General features: G+C 32.0%; 2 protein-coding genes and 1 long non-coding RNA gene across 34 annotated transcripts in view; 2 read left to right on the top strand and 1 right to left on the bottom strand.

The window, feature by feature from the left end:
• Positions 1-11,066, bottom strand: part of LOC143199574 (uncharacterized) — a 140,272-nt gene extending 129,206 nt beyond the window's left edge. The window contains exons 1-2 of one of the 2 annotated variants that reach the window (XR_013006495.1): positions 10,994-11,066; positions 10,829-10,917 (exon numbers count right to left, since the gene is read on the bottom strand). This is a non-coding gene — a long non-coding RNA (uncharacterized LOC143199574). Of the gene's footprint in view, positions 1-10,828; positions 10,946-10,993 lie in introns of those variants that run through there. The other variant, XR_013006496.1, reaches the window with a different exon arrangement.
• On the top strand, positions 416-2,747 carry Argl (Argininosuccinate lyase). 2 transcript variants are annotated; one of them, XM_076409460.1, is made up of 8 exons: positions 416-549; positions 832-1,119; positions 1,173-1,405; positions 1,556-1,749; positions 1,810-2,009; positions 2,056-2,169; positions 2,287-2,504; positions 2,567-2,747. In XM_076409460.1, exons 1-8 carry the CDS (start codon positions 547-549, stop codon positions 2,724-2,726), a joined length of 1,410 nt encoding a protein of 469 aa, XP_076265575.1. In that variant the 5' UTR covers positions 416-546; the 3' UTR covers positions 2,727-2,747. The 2 variants fall into 2 exon arrangements, with proteins under 2 accessions (XP_076265575.1, XP_076265574.1); XM_076409459.1 differs by having other exon boundaries at positions 528-662.
• CrebB (Cyclic-AMP response element binding protein B) lies at positions 3,426-18,532 on the top strand. Of its 30 annotated transcripts, none has more exons than XM_076409484.1 (7): positions 3,426-3,565; positions 9,795-9,883; positions 12,052-12,192; positions 13,104-13,221; positions 15,165-15,236; positions 16,265-16,393; positions 16,585-18,532. In XM_076409484.1, the coding sequence occupies exons 2-7, from the start codon at positions 9,818-9,820 to the stop codon at positions 16,806-16,808; spliced, it is 750 nt and encodes a 249-aa protein (XP_076265599.1). In that variant the 5' UTR covers positions 3,426-3,565; positions 9,795-9,817; the 3' UTR covers positions 16,809-18,532. The 30 variants fall into 30 exon arrangements, with proteins under 30 accessions (XP_076265599.1, XP_076265596.1, XP_076265589.1 ...); XM_076409481.1 differs by having other exon boundaries at positions 16,579-18,532; XM_076409474.1 differs by having other exon boundaries at positions 15,144-15,236.
• Positions 18,533-20,303: the final 1,771 nt, after the last annotated feature.

The raw sequence follows: 20,303 nt of genomic DNA, 5'->3' as shown, positions 1-20,303 counted from the left end.
TTTCTGTCACGAAACAGATGGTTTAATGATTCTACTGCACACACAATATTTTTTAAAGATTTCTTCCTTATTATTATGAACAGAAATGCTAATCAACAATATTTTGTTTTTATATGAAACTCCTCTCATTTACATCGCCTACTTTATTTCTATCATCTTCCAGTTCCATAAACATATACATCGAGAATTATACAATTCATGTCTTAACTCTTTCTCAATTTAGTTGTGATTGTCACCGCCTTATCAATCATGTGATATTTATATTTTAAAATCACTAGTTTGTTTCTGTTAACAAATTCGCTGCTGGATTATTATAGCGTTAAATTACTGATAAAAGATAAATTTTAGCCATTGTTTAAAATTCATGAAATCAAACAGTTTTGCAACCAAAAGTAAAAACATTATTTACCGCGGAGTTTTGACACTAACTGGCAGTATCTGACTGTGTATATTAAAACTGCGTGTTATGCATGCATGTACATAGGTTTATTCTTCTCTTTTAACATACACATTAATCTTTTTAACCTCGTAAGATAACATTACAGAATGGTACGACCTTATATACTATAATATTTTGAAAAAATCTTCAGTTCATATCGAAACAAAATAAGCAAAACAACACTTGATATTATTTTAAATTAATTTAAATCGTTTAAGGAATGGTAAGGATCTAAAATTTATCATTTTACTTCACAACAATGCTCATTTTGAAGGTTTCATTCACAACAACGTTAAGTTCTTCTATAAACTGATAATAATATAACTTACACAATGTTTCAATGGAAACTAAGTTAAAATTATATAATTAGCGTTTAATATCGGGTATTTTAGGCGCAAGAAAATCACAAGCTATGGGGCGGAAGATTCACTTGCAAAACCAACTCGAAATTGGAGAAACTAAACTGCTCCTTAAACTTAGATAGGCGAATGTACGCGGAAGATATAGAAGGAAGCAAGGCATACGCTCAGAGTCTCAAGGACATCAATTTGCTGACCGAAACTGAAGCAGACTCTATCTGCGCTGGACTAGATGAAATCAAACTCGAATGGGATAACGATGAGTTCGTGATCAAAGCTGGAGAGGAGGATATACATACTGTTAATGAACGACGACTAAAAGTAAGATGATTCATGTTAATTGTTGATATAATAATTAAAAAGAACATCGTCAGGAACTCATTGGAGAGCCAGCCACGAAATTACATGTCGGTCGCAGCCGTAATGACCAAGTTGTCACAGATATGAAACTATGGTTGAAGGCCAATTTGGGTGTATTAGAAGAGAAATTATGTGAATTGATACAGGTGATTGTGAAACGGTCAACAGAAGAAATCGATGTAATTATGCCTGGTTATACTCATCTACAAAGAGCTCAACCTGTCAGATGGGCTCATTATCTTTTAAGGTAATGTCTCAGTGTTAAAATCACCATTCGGGTATTATATTCACTAAATTAAGAATTAAGCTTTTGGCTACTATTACTTATAACATATTTTTAAAATAAACCCTAGTTAAAACGTAATTTTTAAATGCAATTTTTTTTTCTTCGTTTTAGCCATGCTTGGAACTTGAAAAATGACTGCGAAAGACTAGAAAACAACATAAGTATTCTAGATACAATGCCTCTAGGTAGCGGAGCTTTGGCTGGAAACCCATTTAACGTTGACCGTTTGGAATTGGCAAAGAAACTAAATTTCTCTCATATAACACAGAATAGTATGCAAACAGTTGGCGATAGAGATTTTATAGGTATCTAGTAAATCGTAAAAAACTTATAAGAGAATATCATAAGTCGCAATACATTTTTAGCTGATTTCTTATTCTGGGCATCGATGGTTGGGATCCACTTGAGTCGTTTGGCCGAAGACCTCATAATTTTCAGCTCCAAGGAATTCGAATTTATTACAGTACATGAAAGCTTTTCAACTGGTAGTAGCTTAATGCCACAGAAAAGGAATCCTGATAGCTTGGAACTAATCAGGGGTATTGGTGGTAGTCTCTTCGGCCAGGTATTACTTAATAATGTAAGAGTTATGATTGCACATGCAAATATAGTGTTGCAGCTTTATGATGGTACTGAAGAGTTTACCATCAACCTACAATAAAGATCTTCAGAACGACAAAGAATCCATGTTTTCTACTTTCGATAAGCTGCAATCTATTCTTGAGGTATGTGTTTAACATGGAATGTCTTTATATTGTTACTTGTATGAAATAAGTGTTAAAATGTTTTCAATAATTTAAGTTTTAGTACTTTTACCAGTACAATACTAAAATATTTTATAGGTTACTACTGGTACTGTTAAAACTTTGCAAGTAAACGTGGACAAATGTAGATCGTCACTCAGTTTCGAAATGTTGGCGACTGATATTGCCTATTACTTAGTACGTAAATCGGTACCCTTCAGAACGGCACATCATATCGCAGGAAAAGTCGTCGCGGAAGCTGAGAGAAAGAAAGTAACCATATGCGACTTAACTCTGGAGGAATTACGGGAGATCAGGTACGTCAACCATATATTGGCGAATGCGACGGGCGCACGTCCTTTTCATCGTTTAATTTTAGTCCGCATTTTGAAATCGGCATAGGCAGGGTTTGGAATTACGAAAACAGCATTGAACAGTATCAGGCCATCGGCGGAACCGCCAAAAACAGTGTTTTCGATCAGATCAACAAACTGACGGAATGGCTCCAGAATAAATTAACTGATTTAAAAAACGAATAGTAATAAAAAATCAAATCGGTATATCGTCTTATTTTTTAGACATCCTACGGTTATTTTCTTTTTTATAGGAATAATAATATGAGATATCAAAACATATAGTCCTTTTATGATGATTTTCCGTACGTTTATGCAATTCGTAAACGCAGATATCACGATAATGAGTCAGAATGACGTCATATTCGGCTGACGTAAGCTCTGGGTCAACTTGTTAGCGGGCTTACGTCACGTCGAAGGGGTGTCGTGCCGTTTTTATTCAGGTCCATTCACTTAGCGTAAAAACATCTCAGGTTTTCTCACAGCGAACATATCGGGTAACAGGTTAAAAATATATTATAACTAAAAAGGAAATGTTTGTTGATATTACTAAGCAAACTTCGTAATAGTTTTAAATATACGCTTTACTGTATTAAAAAAGGCGGAGAAATATGTTCATGGCGTAAAATATAGGTCGTCTTTCTAAATGTAAGGGACACAAGGAATTAAATAAACGTTTAAACAGAGCTGTTCGGATGGCGACAAATAGTAAGGATTAGTTGAAAAAAAAAATGATAAAAATACTTTCAAATACACAACAACCCTGTATAGTTCGGCAAAAGTCGGCGCGCGCTCGGCCGGTGTCGTCAACAAAAGCCGACCAGCATGCGGATCGTGGAGGGCCGCGGAGCGGGCGAGGCAGGGGGAGCGGTCTGAATCGTATTCCCGACCGCCATTATTGTGACGCGCACTCGTGTTTAGTGTTCGCCCGGTGACGACCGCCCAGAAATTTTGACGTGGCTACTACGTATACCCAGTTCACCCACTCCGGTTGCAGCAAACTTGTGACGAGGAATACGTAAGTGGTAAGTGCCCAGCTGAAGAATAATAACAATCTGACATGGCCCAGGCAACCCTTCTCGTTCGCCCATCGAAACATGTCGAAGTGATACGGTGGCACGGTGTCGGGAGGCCTCGTGGATGTTTTTTCGGTTTTTGCTAGGAAACGTAGTGAATATGGCGTCATATCGGTGAATCGGTTTTAAATTTAGATGGGTTAAGAATCCGTCTCCATCCGCGATAAAACGGACAAGAACGAACATCGTCACGGCTCGTGTTGTTTTTCGGGGAACCTGAATCCGTGAGATATTTCGAAAATTGTGGTTAGGTGCTTGGTTTTTCTCTCATATCCGATATTTTTACGTTAACGTACATTTCGTGCGATAATAACACTGTAAACATTTACGTCATTTTTTAAATAATTTCCACTACACTGTAAAACATACTATTCGCTGCCGAATCGACGCAATTAATTACCACCAGTGTCTTCTGATACCGATAACTTTACCAAAATAAAAGTTTTAATCGACTTGTTCAGTTTTTTTCTTTGGTTCTTAACCTTGATGTAAAAAGTATTACACTGAAACGAGAAGGGTTTTGCTTTTATTAGCTAAATTCTTGTGCTGTGTGCTTTTGGTTTATTCAAATTTAAATAATGCTTATTCTTTGCATTATGTATATAACACAAATAGCTTGATATTTTATAATATAATAACAACTTAAAGATAAATTTATTTTGTATTCAATCATTCGTAATTCTAAGAAATCGATGTTAATATTTTAAATTAAGATACTGTAGAAAAAAGACATATCTATGATGTGGATAAATGTCAGTAATTTTGTTTTGTGTCAATGAATCTATAGTTTGTCTTTTTATCAATTTTAATGTGACACTGTGAGAGTGAATGGGACCTTAGTCAACCTATTGTAGAGTGCGATAGGGCAGATTTTAACTTTTTGTTGAGGTTGCCTTATATGATATTAAAAATAACAGTGTGGATGGGTTATTGTGACTTGAAGTGCCGGTAATTACGTCTGGCGGTTTGTGGCCTTCTGTCCAGTAATATCGTCGTCACTTTTGAGTTTGGACGAGTAAATGACGCATATTTTAATTGTTGCGAAATGTTGTTGTTGAGGGCTATATAAAAAGACATGGAAATAGAAAATTTGTCTGAATCATTTTTCTGCGAAAATAAACGAAGCTATCCTGCTCTACGTGATTTTGCTTCTAATAACTTCATTATTTCTATAAATGTTATTGTGCAAATAGAGATATTAGTTGTTGTTTTTTTCGCGAGATTACTATTTTCACGTAATGAAAAATGATTCTTTCGAATATTTTTTTCTTTAAAATTACCGAATGGATTTAAATGAAATTTCGGTATATGTCTTCAGGTATACGGACATGCTTTTTACAATAAACATTTTTACACGCATAATGGTGTCGTAAAAATTCGAATAGCGAAATGTGAAAAAAAAAATTTTTTCTTCAAATTAGCAACTTCGTTTTTGAACAAGAAAAGTCGACCTTAATTAAATTCTCTATTATAATCCGATAATCTATCAGAAAAGCTTGATTTGAAATTAAACGTCAACCCAATGAAAATTGAACGAGTTTGTATATACACCAATTAGAAACTGTACGAAAAACAAACGAATTATAAGCGTGCCAACTTTTTACCGGTACTTTGCAAAATCACCACATTAGAGCACCAGTACTATATATATTATGATCTATACGATATTAAATGACATGATATTATATAATTCTGTATTATTCTTCAGTTGAAGGGTGCTCACAACACTTAAATGTCTTCGAAATTCATCACTCTATAATGTTACCAACATGTCTCCCCAAAATAGTTTTTGAATTCTAGCATTAGCCCGTCCAATAAACAGCCAATGAACGTTGACATCGAATATATTGTCAGTTGCAATTTGTAAAAATGTAAAATTCGTTTTAAACGAGGGACAATTTATTCCAGTTAAAAAGAGACTGATACATCGAAACATGTAACCGAAGTAGTGTATTAAATTCGATTTGGGTTGGTATTGGTGAGCCATGTAGTCAAATATCAGCAAAATTCTTTAAAACATTAGTTATAACTATTAGAGGTTAAAACCCGGAAAACATTGTAAACCAAAATTCTAAGTTTATTAGCAACATTACGACGTGCTGACGTCTTACATATTGATGACGTGCATTGGCTGTTTTATCGGACGATCTGAATTTAAGAAAAAGCCATAGAAAAAATAAATAACCTGAATTATACCCCCGTTGATTGTATAAAATACATGTAGTATTTTTTTTAATTTAGGTATATTGTAAATTTTAAAATATAAATGGTGCCTTTATAGTGCAAATTTTTAATTTCTTAATAAATTTGTTTGCTTAGTATTATTTTCAACACTAAAATATTCTATTGTTTTAAACTTATAAGCTATTTAATTTTTTAAAATATCTTTAATTGCTCTCACTTTACTTTTTATGATTTAATGTATTATTTGATACTAAATGAACCTTAATTAATCGAAAAATTCCTATACTATTTTTATTTTATGGATGCAATATATATGCTCTTAGTTGTTAATTAATTTATTTTTAAATTGATTTGGTCGTACAAGTTCCCCAAGTATTAAAATAATTTAATTAATACATATTAGAAACTCGTCTTCTGTCGGGCTAATGAGGCACTGATTTATGAGATTGTTTTTTTGTATACAAGCCACCAAATATTCTTAATTGTTTTTTAATGAGCAGTAATTTGGTTTGAATCCGCTAGGGGATATAATTTACTAATGATATTGTCTTAACAAGAAAGTTAACTGTGGCGTATCAACAGGGTGGAGTGTTTTTATTTTGTTACAGTGGTCAAGGGGACAGGGGAGTCTTCATAGTGCTGCTAGTCGCAGGTTCGATTCCCTCAGGGCTTGCATGTAAATTTATGTTTGTGGTTGTGACTAGACAACAAGTCTAACATGCGATAAAACTCTCTTTAGGACGTCAGTTTTGAACGAAAAATCATCTTTAGCCATAAGACGTATTTTTTGGATCATTGGCAGCAAATTGAACATGGAGCAGAGGCAATAATGGAAAAAAAAAATGGTCACCAAAGTCATGCGATCTTTCCCATTTCCTGAAACCGCAAGTTTATGTCAACAAATTACAATAGACCTTAAGATCAACGTAAACCAGACCATCGCTCAAAATTGAAACGTTCGAATCCATAACCCTATGAGAAACGGTGGCAGATATTTGAACGAAACATATTCTGCACATAGTGACCGTCGTTAAAATGGACCTATTAGATAAAAAAGGAATCTCGTTAATACTCCACACACTGTGCTTGTTTCCTTCAATTTCAACATTCGACACGTTCATACTGAAACATCCGTTTGGTGTTTGGTTTGTTAGAATGAAATTCGCGATCAGATTAAGACACTCTTCCAATCAGACAATTTTACATTATATAGCTAACTTAACTAGCGGAAGAAATATGTTTGTACACTTTTATTGTTACTGAAATGTGAGAAATGTATATAAAACAGGAACACACACACATTCAATAAAATAAGCCATACAAAGTCAACTTGCTGCTGTTATATAAGGATCCGTATATGTTGCCTGTAATATGGAGAATCGTAGCTAATATCCCACATCACACCGAATAAAATACATAGTACCAATTTCCTCTAAAAAATGTTTCTTACCCTTAGTGTTTCTACAATAAGCCCAATGGACAATAAGTATTTCTTATGGTAATTATTAGATCCATGACATTTAGAAGAACAGATCTTGCTCTAAAGTATCTAAAATCTACTCTAATCTACTACTAAGTAGGCAACGTTTTCTAAGCAATTCGCTAATATCACTTACATTTAAAGCTAATTGAGTACGTTGGGGTGCACTAACAGGTTCTTAACACCAAGAATTCGGATTACACTCGTTACAGATATTAGAGAAATATCACCACTCTGTGTGACTTCATTACAAAGCTTGTACGGAGCATGAAACACACAACACTTTATTTTAGAACTTTTGAATCATAACTATATTACATCATATAGAAAATTTCTGTAAATAAGGTTCTCAAAGTTCTCAAACAAAAATCACCCATTCGCCTGAACTCCGTTGAACTTCCGACTATTCCCTACACTCAAAAAAAAACATTTCTTGGCATTTTTTGGTCATCTTTGGTCGTTTATTGAGATTTAAACCGAATGGAAGAATATATTTTTATGGTTTAAGTCCAACAACTGTTAATCATACAATAACCCAGTTTTGTTGTCGGTCTTGCTATTTTTTATCGCGTAATGTGTAGTAATATTCATATGTTAGTGAGCGTAGTTTGTTATGGACAGCCCATATATTAAAAAGTTGAAACAAAATATTAAAACACGCAAGACCGACTGCTTGTCAAAATCTATGAAAACATAAAATACTTAACTAAGAAGAAATTACTAAGATCCTAGTGTAATTATAATATTATATTTAGAGTAATTTTCCATTATGTTAGATTTTTTAAAAGTATTGGCAACATCGGACGAAATTTTCAAATTTTTTTGCGCGAAATCGGAATTATTTTCTTGTCAGCTAAATAACTGATCCCGATGGAATAGGAAATGAAATAAACGAAAATGTCTAAAAATCAAATTCCAGCGAGTATCTTTTTTCGTTACGCGCTTCATATCTACATACGATAACGCTATTTATTCAAATACCATTTATATTTTCATTGGTTCATTGTCGGTGTTATCTAAAAGAGACATTAAATCATTAGCTGGTTAATTATGCACAGCGGAATTTTTTCGGCGTTAATACGAAACCTGATAAAGTATATTTTTAAATTTACGCAAATTATTAAAATTAATACGGACATCGATCTGTCAACTAACCAGAAATAGTTATAAATAAAGCCATTTCGTTTAGTTTTTGCGGAATATTTAAGTTGACTGATTGATTGATTTGGAACGCTGCTTCAAGTAATGTACGAAAAGCTAAAAAGTCAACTGCATTGCTCTGAGATCTGGAACCACCAAAAAATTTGCAATAATGTATTTAAAACTCAATGGTTAGGTGTGGTGAAATATTATGAGTAAGGAGTTTGCACGTATAATCCACCTTGATCCTTTTATACAGCCCGTCTAATAAAACATCCAATACGCATCATCAAAAATGTATCTTTTGGTCTACGTTAGCCGATTTATAACCTTTAATTATTATCACTAATATTTTGAAGAATTTTGCGGACATTTGGCAACATGGCCCACCAATACCAATCCAAATCGAGTTTTATAGACTGATTCGGTTACATGTTCCGGCGCATCAGACTACATCTATCTCTTTTTAACTAGAATAAAATGAGAAGGAAACATTCTTGAAAATCCTAACAATTATATGGTGTTAGAAAACGTTCAAATGATCAAAATTTGAAATAATTATGAATTAATTTAAGCTAATAAGATAATTATAAAAAACTGTAGGTGTACTATTATATTTTACAACATTGAGAACTAAAACATAATTTATTTGGTAAATATAAAATACTATTAGTCTGAGTGAAATCTAATTTATAATAAGGGTAATAAAAATTGCTTTAAAATATCATTAAAGCAATTTATTTTAATTACAAAAAACTACCCAGTTATCATTCAAACATGTATGAATCGAAATAAAACGACGATTAAACTATTATCCTTTGTTATAATATCAAGCAATTTTTAATTGACATTTGATTCTAATTTAAATTATCCAACTAGTTCTAAATAATGTATGTATAATTTAATTATAATATAATATAATTTATAAGGCAAGAACGCCGTGGAAAAGTCATGTTTTTTCACATATTATTTTTCTTAGATGTTTTTTTATTAAATATAATATGGATTATAAAATTGATTACATGAACTAAATAAATAACTGATGAGTAATCCGTCATCGATTGTTGCTACCTTTAAATACGTACTTACAGAAATATCACACCAAAGTTTGACGTTGCAAATGGCATCATCCATACGTGTCACTTTGACCACAAAACATTTTGTGACTTATCGGACTGACGGAACAAAGTGATAGCATGATAGAGATGACATGCAGTGTGAGATAATTATGACGAAAATAAGACTGCTTAACTTCACGTTTCTATATTATATAAATTTTGCCCTGTTGATTATTCTTTGAGCAAATGTATAACTACAAAATATATGTGCGCAACGGAATCCAAGCAAATGTTAATGAAAGATGATTTGTTTCAGGTGTGGCCACCAAGATCTTGAGGATGGAAGCGATTGAGGAAAATGGTGATCCTTTGTCAACAGCACCGGCTAGTCCAATAGCCTCTTCGGTAAAAACCACTAATTCCCAACCCTCCATGGTGACGGCTACTAATATTGTCCAGCTAACTATTCCCCATGAGCAAGCGCAGGTAGGGGTTGACCCTGCCCCCCTGCGTCGTAACTAAATCCCCCTTACGATATTGACTTTTGTTGCTTGTTGATCTGTTGTGCTTGTGTTTTATCGTTATCAGCATGTTTGAGGTTTTATTATCTTTAACAATGAGGTTTTAAAACAAAGTTGAAGAATACAGTTCTTCAATCTCACACACATGTATATATATATATATATATATATATATATATATATATATATATATATATATATATAAAGAATTATACCATTTATATCACAGACCATAGAGATAATAATAGTTATCAACCATAGTGTCTTAAAAGTAAACAAAAGATCTCTACTGATAACAACCATGTTACAGGAATTATAATTGGAGCTTGACTTTTTTTATTATTCAATATAAACAAAATAATTCAATCAAATGCTAAACCAACTGGAACAAAAAATATATAAACGTTTGGGATGACTTTATCACACCATTATATAGCTAGTAGACTAATGTTATTAACTAAATTTTGAAAGCTTAATAAAACGTTAATTAATGAGATTTAGAAGTATTTGTCATCGAACATTTAATCAAATATCAAAATATAAGCTAAATACTAATTAAAAATATAGGTTAGGCATCTAAAATACTAATAAAAATTAAATGCTTAAATTACATTATGTATACCAAAGTTCCTTTCAATACCACTAACATTTAGATTCATAATGAATGATTTTTTTTATTTGCAAATACAATAGGTCGATTTTAGTGGCCTTTGGTACAATTTTATAAACCACGAAGTTATTACCGGCATATGAGGTACGTTATAATCAACACGTCTATTGTTTCGTTTAAATATGTTAAATATTTTAATACATTTGTTTGTGTACTTACAAACTTGAAGCGAGTAGATGTAAAAAACGTCTTGGAATATGTTCAGTATTTTAGGAGTCTAGACAGCTTACCCTATACTTCGTTAAAACCTTTAAGTTTTACACGTATTGATTTATTTTATTGTATGAGTATGTAAATAGTAATCTTGAAATATCCTCAATTTACCTTTTCGCCATTGTACACACGCACATACAAAATAATATTAATTCCAGACTATTAAAACAATGTTCTGAATTTGTTACCGATGGTGAAAATGATAAGTTTACGCGCCATCTAGTGACGTATTGTTAAATTGATTGGCTGGTTGCTGCTCCATCTAGTGAATATGTCATTAATTAAATGCTTGTAATAAAGACGTCGTTAGTATTAATCGGATTAATGTAAAACTATTTCCTTAGTAAGAATCGACAGAAAATGAATTTTTTTCTAATATAAGGAAACTACATTAAAAAAAGACTTTTTATAGTGTTTCAAAGTAACATCAATTTTTGAGATGATATCATTAAAAAATATCACCGGTCATTGAGAGAAGTTATTTACAATTTTTATCTCAACAAACGCTAAATTTGTTATTGATAAAGATTGATAAAATATTTTACCCAATAAGCGCATGCCAGTGAGCACTAACATTTCCCACCTTATCATATATTCTTAGATGTTCGTATTCGGTCGTCGAGCTTGGAAAAAATCGCATTTGATAGTGTCTTGTGATGATCGTTCGCTTACCACGAGAGAATGAACGGGATTAACACCAATCAAAGTTTCGTACGTATGCTTTGATAAAAATCACAATGTCGTTAGACGTCAGGCGATGATGTAAGATCGTCACAGAGTCAATCGTGACACCCATAGGCTTAGAAACATCAAACTTCTTAATATTAACAACAGTTCTGGCTGAATAATATGATATTTTAAGACCGTGTAACGTCGCAAATCGTGTCTATTTTTATCATGTGGCAATGTATAATGTTCAAGGCCGATACGTGCGCTGAAATTTCCCGCCTTCGTTCAAATTCGCTACTTATCCATATGCTTAAATGTCATAAAAGTAGAGTTTTACTATAAATCACGCAAAAGACTGATTGTCCTTTGCTTTTTACGTGTTTTCACTTAATTTTTGCACGTCTCTGTCTTGCGAGAATGTCACGGTTATTACATTATTGATATATTTCCGATTCTCTTATTATACATTGATATTCTTTGACAGGTTCTATATTTTCTAGGTTCAAAGTGTGATTCAACCAAATCAACAGTCGGTCATACAGACGGCAGCGAACATCCAGCCGATGTTAAGTAAAGGAAACGTAATACTAGTTACCAGCAAACCGAATTCTGTAATACAAACGACACAGGGAACGCTTAGGGTATGTCCGAATAAAACTATTTTTAGTTTACTTATTTACCTGAGGGATAGCGTCCGAATGTCAAGAACGTTCTGAAAAATCTATTGAGAATGAGTGCAATTTTAACCTTCCACTTTGACGTCGTCGGGGTACTTGTTATCCTACTTTTTTTCACATTATAAATGCGGCAGCCATAATTTATCGCTTAACCAAATAATGGTTCGAATGACGTCACAAAACTACTTCGACATTTTTTAAAAATTGTAATTAATTTTATGTTAATTAGTCCACGGACCAGTCTGTTACATTCTCGAATACAGCTAGGATTTTGATATAATAGGGATTAACCAATTGAATCCATGTAATTTTTGTCGATGGTATCGATTTCAGCTGTGCGAAAAAAAGTGGGTTATTGTAATCTGTGTCTTTTTCAGGTTAGTTAATATATCAGTTCTTATATATTTTTTAAGTTTTTTTCCGATATTATATTATTATAATCTATTTGTAATATTTTTTAATTTGATAAATGACACTTTGATGACATTACCTTAATTTATTGATTACTTTAACATTTTTAGTATCCAAGATTTAAATTAAAAAATTTGCGCAGACTACTAAAACGAGGGTAATATTGATTTTTTTTTTCATTGTTTCCGTTAAACCAATAATATTGAAACATATATAAATTCAAATAAACTAAAGAAAATGTTTAAACTTTTAAGGAATTTTTTTAAACAATATACATTTTGGGTTATTTCCTATTTTCATTATTTGTGGCTTTAAATTATTAGTTAACTGATATTGAGGGAAGAATTGAAAGGTAGTTCGGCATGTTTTTAAGAATCATTTAAATTACGTTACTCACCACATAATAGACAAGAAACAATAAGAACTAGCTATTAAGGTGATAATTTCATTTCTAATTGTTTTAGGTACTGGAAACCACAGGCAGTGACGATAGTTATTCGGACGATGAATCTCCAAAGAAGCGAAGAGACCTGTTGACGAGAAGGCCATCATATAGAAAGATTCTCAACGATCTTGGCGGGGGTGAGATAGCTGGTATGTTTTATGCATGCTATCGGGCTTTCATCTTATTGTTCGTTTTCGGTTAATGGATATAAATGCCATTAGACTCTGAGAGTCGATACTTTATTATTTCTTTTGTTTTTGACATATCCATTGACTGGAACTACCACCGCAACAAACTATTAGTGATGTTTAGAACAGGTTTTTAGTTCAAAAACAGATGTTCATTCATCAAGCATCAGTTTAAATTTGTTTCACCTTTATATTGGCGTCAGGTTGGTTTGTTATACATATTTTATGCATGCCTTTTTATTTTGATTACTAAATTGAAAATTGTGTGCAAAATAACAATAACCGAAATATTTTCATCTCAGTTTTTAGAAGGATCGGATTTTCTGTTATTTTGTACAGGGTTATGCTTGCTTGCAGTAAACAAATTATGGAAATATCGTGCATGCTTTCCATGAAATGATATATACTCAAAATATGTGAAGCATCTCGAGAGGAGTTTAAATTAAAAAGACAATGCTTGGATCGAAAACTCACAGCCAGGATCATTTCTCTTGATGTGATTCATTTTCTAAAGTAACACTCAACATTCTGTTCAAATAGTATAGTTTTTACCTCAGCAGGTTTGTAAAAAACCCTCATCCCTTGATAATATGGGGTACCACTTGCTTACATTTTTATAAATCCTTCATACAGAAGATTTTAAAAAGACTATCAATAAAATCGCATCATCGTTGTGCGAACTATCTCCCAACAATGATCCCATCAATTTTCCAACATGTTGTATTACAATTAAAACTGTTATAATGTAAATAAATATATTAAATTACTGATTTTTTTAAAATTTTATATTACATTGTTACTATTCATCGCTAACTAACCTACACTTCTAGTGCTTCTAATAAAACAGCCAATGTCCGTCATCAAAATTTATAATGCAATGTTGCCGCACCAAATTTCAAATTTCCTTTATTTCAACTAAATACTAATGTAAATAAAATAATAAACAAAAATAACGTTATAAAATAGGTTAGAGTTGTTTTATTATAGATGTATATATAGTATGTATTACAGTTATGTTTATTTATAGACCGATTTGGTTACATGTTCAGACGCATTAGACCTCATTCTGTTTCTTTTTAACTAAAGTAATGCTAATTAGTAAAATAAGGAAGGAAAATGCCCGAGTTTAAAAGTGATTGTACATTTTTATAAACTGAATTTGACATTACGTTCGACGGTGTTGATGACGTGCATTGGCTGTTTGATTGGAAGGACCATCGGTAATCATTGAATATATACAGATATTATGAATTAACTTTCTATTGCAACCGCGAAAAATGATTCTCTCTCCTACCTTCTTAATTATTGCTCGATTGATTGTTTATTTGTTCGTGGATTTCAAAATTAATTTTAACACAATTCAAGTAGTACCAGGGTTTAATAAGAGATGACCCAGACTGTCAGGGATTTTCATCACTATCGCCATTTTTCTTCATAACCCTAACAATCGTAATGCTGGTAACACAGTCCTGATCCAGGTGTGTTATAATATTGTTATATAAATACTTTTAGCGCCTGTTGTTCCATAGCATAGCACAACATTTTGAGTATACATTATTTTGAAACCCATTGTTTTAATTTTGAAAATTTATATATTTGCATGTGTGAACTGTAACTGGAAAAAGCCAGAGTGATCATTCAACGACTCATCTCAATCGTGGAGGTTAGAGCAAGTTGAAAGATCACTACAGCTGTACATATACATATTTTTCGATGACAGTTCTGTGGTATGGGATCACAATGTAACCGTCGCAAACTAAGGTATCGTTGCCGACAAATGACAATCATTAATAATGAAACAATGGGCCAGACAGAAGTTTATGTTTAAAATCAGAAAGTAATGTAACTGGTGGAAATTTTCTAAATTAAAGGTTTTGTTACGATGTTCGCAGAGCCCAAGGTCGAGCAGACGTCATCGGAGGCAGACAGTGAGTTATCCTCACACGCTATCCCATACCACACAGGTTAGTTTCGTTAGATGGCATAGTTGGCTTAGATTGTAGAGACGTTTGATCGATTTTCTATGGATGAATGGATCTCACCAACCAGTCTTTCACATATAAAGTTTGATTTTGCTTTTTTTTTATTACACTTCATTCATACTAATCAATTTGAGGTATTTGTGAAATGATACTATATTTTATTAGTAAATGGGAATACTCTGATTAAAGAGGTTACCACTATGCTAATAATTCCTTCGAAGAAGACCAGTATAGTTGGCTACTATGAAATCAAGTATTATCAATTAGTATGTTTTGCTTCGTTATATAAATCTTCATCCATTTGGAATTAAATTTATATCCAGAATATTAAAAACTAAAACCAAACGTTAACCTAATGAGTGAAATAAACTCAATTGAGTGTCCAGATAAATTAGTGGTATTAAAGACTTATATTTTTGTGTATTTTTATCAGTTAGATTCTATTGTGAATTGAAATACCAGAATGAGGTTTTAAGTTATGCGTTAAATTCGCTAACAATCGAACGTTAAACAAAAAGTTATCTAAAAACACCGTGATATTACATTTTACTTACTTAAAACCATGATTTTGCATGAATGTTTATCTTAAAATGTTTTTGTTCTAGATATCTGAGTGTATTTATATTATGTACTGTTGTTCTGAAAAAATGTTCAAGAGATAGGTAAAATTGATACACATTTTGACGAGTTGTCTTTTTTTGTCTGCTAGAAATACAAGCCCTATAATTTGCTCGTTAATTATTTGTCAAACTATTTGAGATGATTGAAGGAAAAGGTTTAACTATTGCCAATTATGTTTACCTTTTACTTGAAATGTTTGTTAATGCCAACTATACCTAGATTTAAGAGGGAACCTTTAGATATTCTCAATCATTTACATCAAAATTTAAAATAAAATTTAGTACTACTCATTGTACAAAAACCTCATTTCGCTTACCGTCGAAATATCACAATTAGCCTTTTATGCACCACCATGAAGCATGTTCAAATATAATCTCTATTGGTTTCAGTCTTACCGGCAGCAGCGATACAGCTTTCAAGTTCTGAAGGTGGCCAAGGTATTCATACCTTAACTATGACAAATGCAACAGCGGGTGGCGCGATAGTACAGTATACCGGACAAGAATTTTTTGTACCAGGTATTAATAAAACTTAAATTAAACTGTCACTAATTATTATTTTGTATCAAACATACTATTCTGATGGTAAAGGACCAAACTTTAAACTACCAAGAATTAAACTTTTTTTAGTTAGTGCATCTGGTAGTGTAGTGTAATATTTTCGAACGCATTGGTACGAAGCAATAAATTAATTTTTGTTTAAGTTGTAGCTCAAGGGGGTAATATCAACTCAGGTGGTAACGAAGATCAAGCGAGAAAACGAGAAATGAGGCTACTGAAGAACAGAGAGGCGGCAAGGGAGTGTCGAAGAAAAAAGAAAGAGTACATCAAATGTTTGGAAAACAGGGTGGCTGTGCTTGAAAATCAAAACAAGGCGCTCATTGACGAATTGAAGACGCTAAAAGAACTCTACTGTCAGCAGAAAACGGAATGAGAGTGGCGGTTAAGCGTAAATCTAAAATCGTTAACAATTGTCGATCACAAAAGTGGAACGTTCATTTGGGGTTGTAGATTAACGGTCATGTAGATCTAGGGACTGTACGACGAAGAATTGATATTGGTGCAATTTTTTACAGAAGATCGTGGTGTATAGGTGGGATCTGAGGCCTTCACATGTCTTAGGTTTATAGTTAATTTTGGGACTGTTATTAATTTTGGGGATTGCGGCGAGGACAAGTCCCCCTTAAATTTGTATTTTATGAAGCTTGTTTGTTTTTATATGCTGAAGTTGAAGGTGAACATGTAGAAAATTGTTATCTTGTAACAAGAAAAAAGGCTCAGTTTTTAAATGGAACTGTAAACAAGGCGATTCAGATGAGTTATGTATTTTTTCCTCATTTTTACACAATTTCGTGACGTAAATACCCGAATAATATATTCATTCAAAAGTATAATAATGTGGTGATATAATAAATACTTTTCAGGTGAAAATTAATTAAAAAACTAGTTATGTAGAAGTAGTATTTCATAAAATGCCTAGTTTTGAAACATAACAATTATCAATTCAAATTTTCGCTTAAAAATCACCTGATCACCTCAAAATATATTTACAGTTACCGAACATAATTTATTCAACATAATTTTCAACCAGAATTTGCTGTATTATAGAAGATATTTGCTCAGAATTATAGTATATAGTATAAATGATGCCACATGTGGAATTTGAACCTGATGCATCGAAATTGTATAAGTATCAAGTTGCGTAAAAAAATGTTGATATCTTTGTGTTCACTGATTCAAATTGAATCTCATAGAAACTCGTAGCGAACATTTGGCGAAAAAAGAAACGAAACCGGAATTTATAGGAGAGAGAATTTTAGTTTTAGGATTATTGAATTTTAAAATTGTAAATATTTTCGCGTTGGAAAGATTTGGATTGCCTTGAAAGTTCTTTTTTTTTAAATACACCAAATAAAGGCTTGTGACACTGTACATAGTTTTAAATTTGTGTAAAGAATGAATCTGTCCAGTTTCGGTTTCCAGTACGTTGAAATCATTTTAATGTTGAGGATCTTGAGGGTAGCTGGAAAGAAAACTGGACGAGATTTTTGTTAAGTCAGGACCTGTTAATGAGTGCCTTGATTATATATTATGTGTATAGCATTGATTCTCGGCACTATGTAACTTTGACATTGCTTGTCGGTTTTAAGTTGGTTCAGTGCCATATCATTTTCAAAATTCGACGAGCGTGCGGAAGTTATGCAGAGCATCGAAGATCAGGAGCTAAAAACTGTTGGTCTATAGATAGGCTTAAAACATTGTACATATTGTATTTTAATGTATAATTATGTATTTTTACATATCAAAGAAATTATATATATTTAATAAAAAAAAACTAACTACTTGTGCACAGCCAAAGTTGTGAAAATTTTGTTCTATTATTGTTTTTTTTTTCAGTTGTTTTAAATTTCTGGTTCCTCATGATTTTCTCTAACGAATTGAATTTATGTTTAATCGCAAGTTGGTCGTAAGCATAAAGTGCTATTATCATTGAAAATTGTAAGGAACCTGCCCGGTATTAACGCCATATTTTGTATATTGCTATTTTTGGTAGTGATATTGTAGTTAGCGAATTTGTAAATAAGATTTATAATTTAATAGATGTTACAAGTATTAGTTGAATTATTAAAATAAATTGAATATTTTAATATGTTGAAATTTGTTTCTTTTTTTTATTATTCAGTTTTATAAATAAAATATTATTAAAAGCGCCTTTTGTTTATTTGGAATCTTTAAAAACTATATTTGTTATAAATTCTTATAGCATATTAACTCTTCTCGAAATTCCTGTAGTCACCCTCAGGATTCGTCAGTAGATATAACGCACTACTGAAATGTTTCCCCACTGTTCCAGAAGAGCTCAACGTTTGAAACATTTGATCTTGGTTTAATCCCGCGCTTTCTACGATATTATTTTTCTAAAACTCCAGAACAAAAGAGTGTGCATCGGAATATCTGCTTCTAGGCCAGATTGCTCTTTTTTCCTTAGCAAATACTAGACTGATATCGATGCTGTTATAATTACCTCCAGACGTGACAAAAGAAGTTGACATTGACATACTCATATATATATATATGTCTGGCCCATTGTTTCATTATTAATGATTGTCATTTGTCGGCAACGATACCTTAGTTTGCGACGGTTACATTGTGATCCCATACCACAGAACTGTCATCGAAAAATATGTATATGTACAGCTGTAGTGATCTTTCAACTTGCTCTAACCTCCACGATTGAGATGAGTCGTTGAATGATCACTCTGGCTTTTTCCAATTACAGTTCACACATGCAAATATATCAATTTTCAAAATTAAAACACTGGGTTTCAAAATAATGTATACTCAAAATGTGCTATGCTATGGAACTACAGGCGCTAACAGTATTTATATAATACTATTCTAACACACCTGAATTAGGACTGTGTTACCAGCATTACGATTGTTAGGGTTATCAAGAAAAATGGCGATAGTGATGGAAATCCCTGACAAGTCATTGACAAAAATTAATTTTGAAATCCACAAACAAATAAACAATCAATCGAGCAATAATTAAGAAGGTAGGAGAGAGAATCATTTTTCGTGGTTGCAATAGAAAGTTAATTCATAATATCTGTATATATTCAATGATTACCGATGGTGGTCCTTCCAATCAAACAGCCAATGCACGTCATCAACACCGTCGAACGTAATGTCAAATTTAGTTTATAAAAATGTACAATTACTTTTAAACTCGAGCATTTTCCTTTCTTATTTTACTAATTAGCATTACTTTAGTTAAAAAGAAACAGAATGAAGTTTAATGCGTCTGAACATGTAACCAAATCGGTTTATAAAATTCGGTTTGTGTTGATACTGATTGACACTGTTTTCATATGCCAATGTAAGTATAATAAAACAACTGTTGGTCTATAGATAGGCTTAAAACATTGTACATATTGTATTTTAATGTATAATTATGTATTTTTACATATCAAAGAAATTATATATATTTAATAAAAAAAACTAACTACTTGTGCACAGCCAAAGTTGTGAAAATTTTGTTCTATTATTGTTTTTTTTTCAGTTGTTTTAAATTTCTGGTTCCTCATGATTTTCTCTAACGAATTGAATTTATGTTTAATCGCAAGTTGGTCGTAAGCGTAAAGTGCTATTATCATTGAAAATTGTAAGGAACCTGCCCGGTATTAACGCCATATTTTGTATATTGCTATTTTTGGTAGTGATATTGTAGTTAGCGAATTTGTAAATAAGATTTATAATTTAATAGATGTTACAAGTATTAGTTGAATTATTAAAATAAATTGAATATTTTAATATGTTGAAATTTGTTTCTTTTTTTTATTATTCAGTTTTATAAATAAAATATTATTAAAAGCGCCTTTTGTTTATTTGGAATCTTTAAAAACTATTTTTGTTATAAACTCTTATA

Source organism: Rhynchophorus ferrugineus, unplaced genomic scaffold (genome assembly GCF_030347505.1).
Source record: "Rhynchophorus ferrugineus isolate W39M unplaced genomic scaffold, kcgeb_rfMv2 rfM7, whole genome shotgun sequence".
NCBI lineage: Eukaryota > Metazoa > Arthropoda > Insecta > Coleoptera > Curculionidae > Rhynchophorus > Rhynchophorus ferrugineus.
The sequence above is the reverse complement of the archived record's forward strand: the minus strand, read 5'-3'. Positions and strand labels throughout refer to the sequence as shown.

What these genes read in the sequence shown, in the direction of transcription:
- Argl (XM_076409460.1), top strand. An exon ending in AGCTGCAATCTATTCTTGAG is followed by an intron (nt 2,170 to 2,286) that starts GTATGTGTTTAA and finishes AATATTTTATAG; the next exon opens with GTTACTACTGGTACTGTTAA. An exon ending in GAGGAATTACGGGAGATCAG is followed by an intron (nt 2,505 to 2,566) that starts GTACGTCAACCA and finishes GTTTAATTTTAG; the next exon opens with TCCGCATTTTGAAATCGGCA.
- CrebB (XM_076409462.1), top strand. Translation starts at nt 9,818, where the DNA reads ATGGAAGCGATTGAGGAAAATGGTGATCCTTTGTCAACAGCACCGGCT. An exon ending in TTCCCCATGAGCAAGCGCAG is followed by an intron (nt 9,965 to 12,051) that starts GTAGGGGTTGAC and finishes TATATTTTCTAG; the next exon opens with GTTCAAAGTGTGATTCAACC. An exon ending in ACAAGAATTTTTTGTACCAG is followed by an intron (nt 16,394 to 16,578) that starts GTATTAATAAAA and finishes TTTTTGTTTAAG; the next exon opens with TTGTAGCTCAAGGGGGTAAT.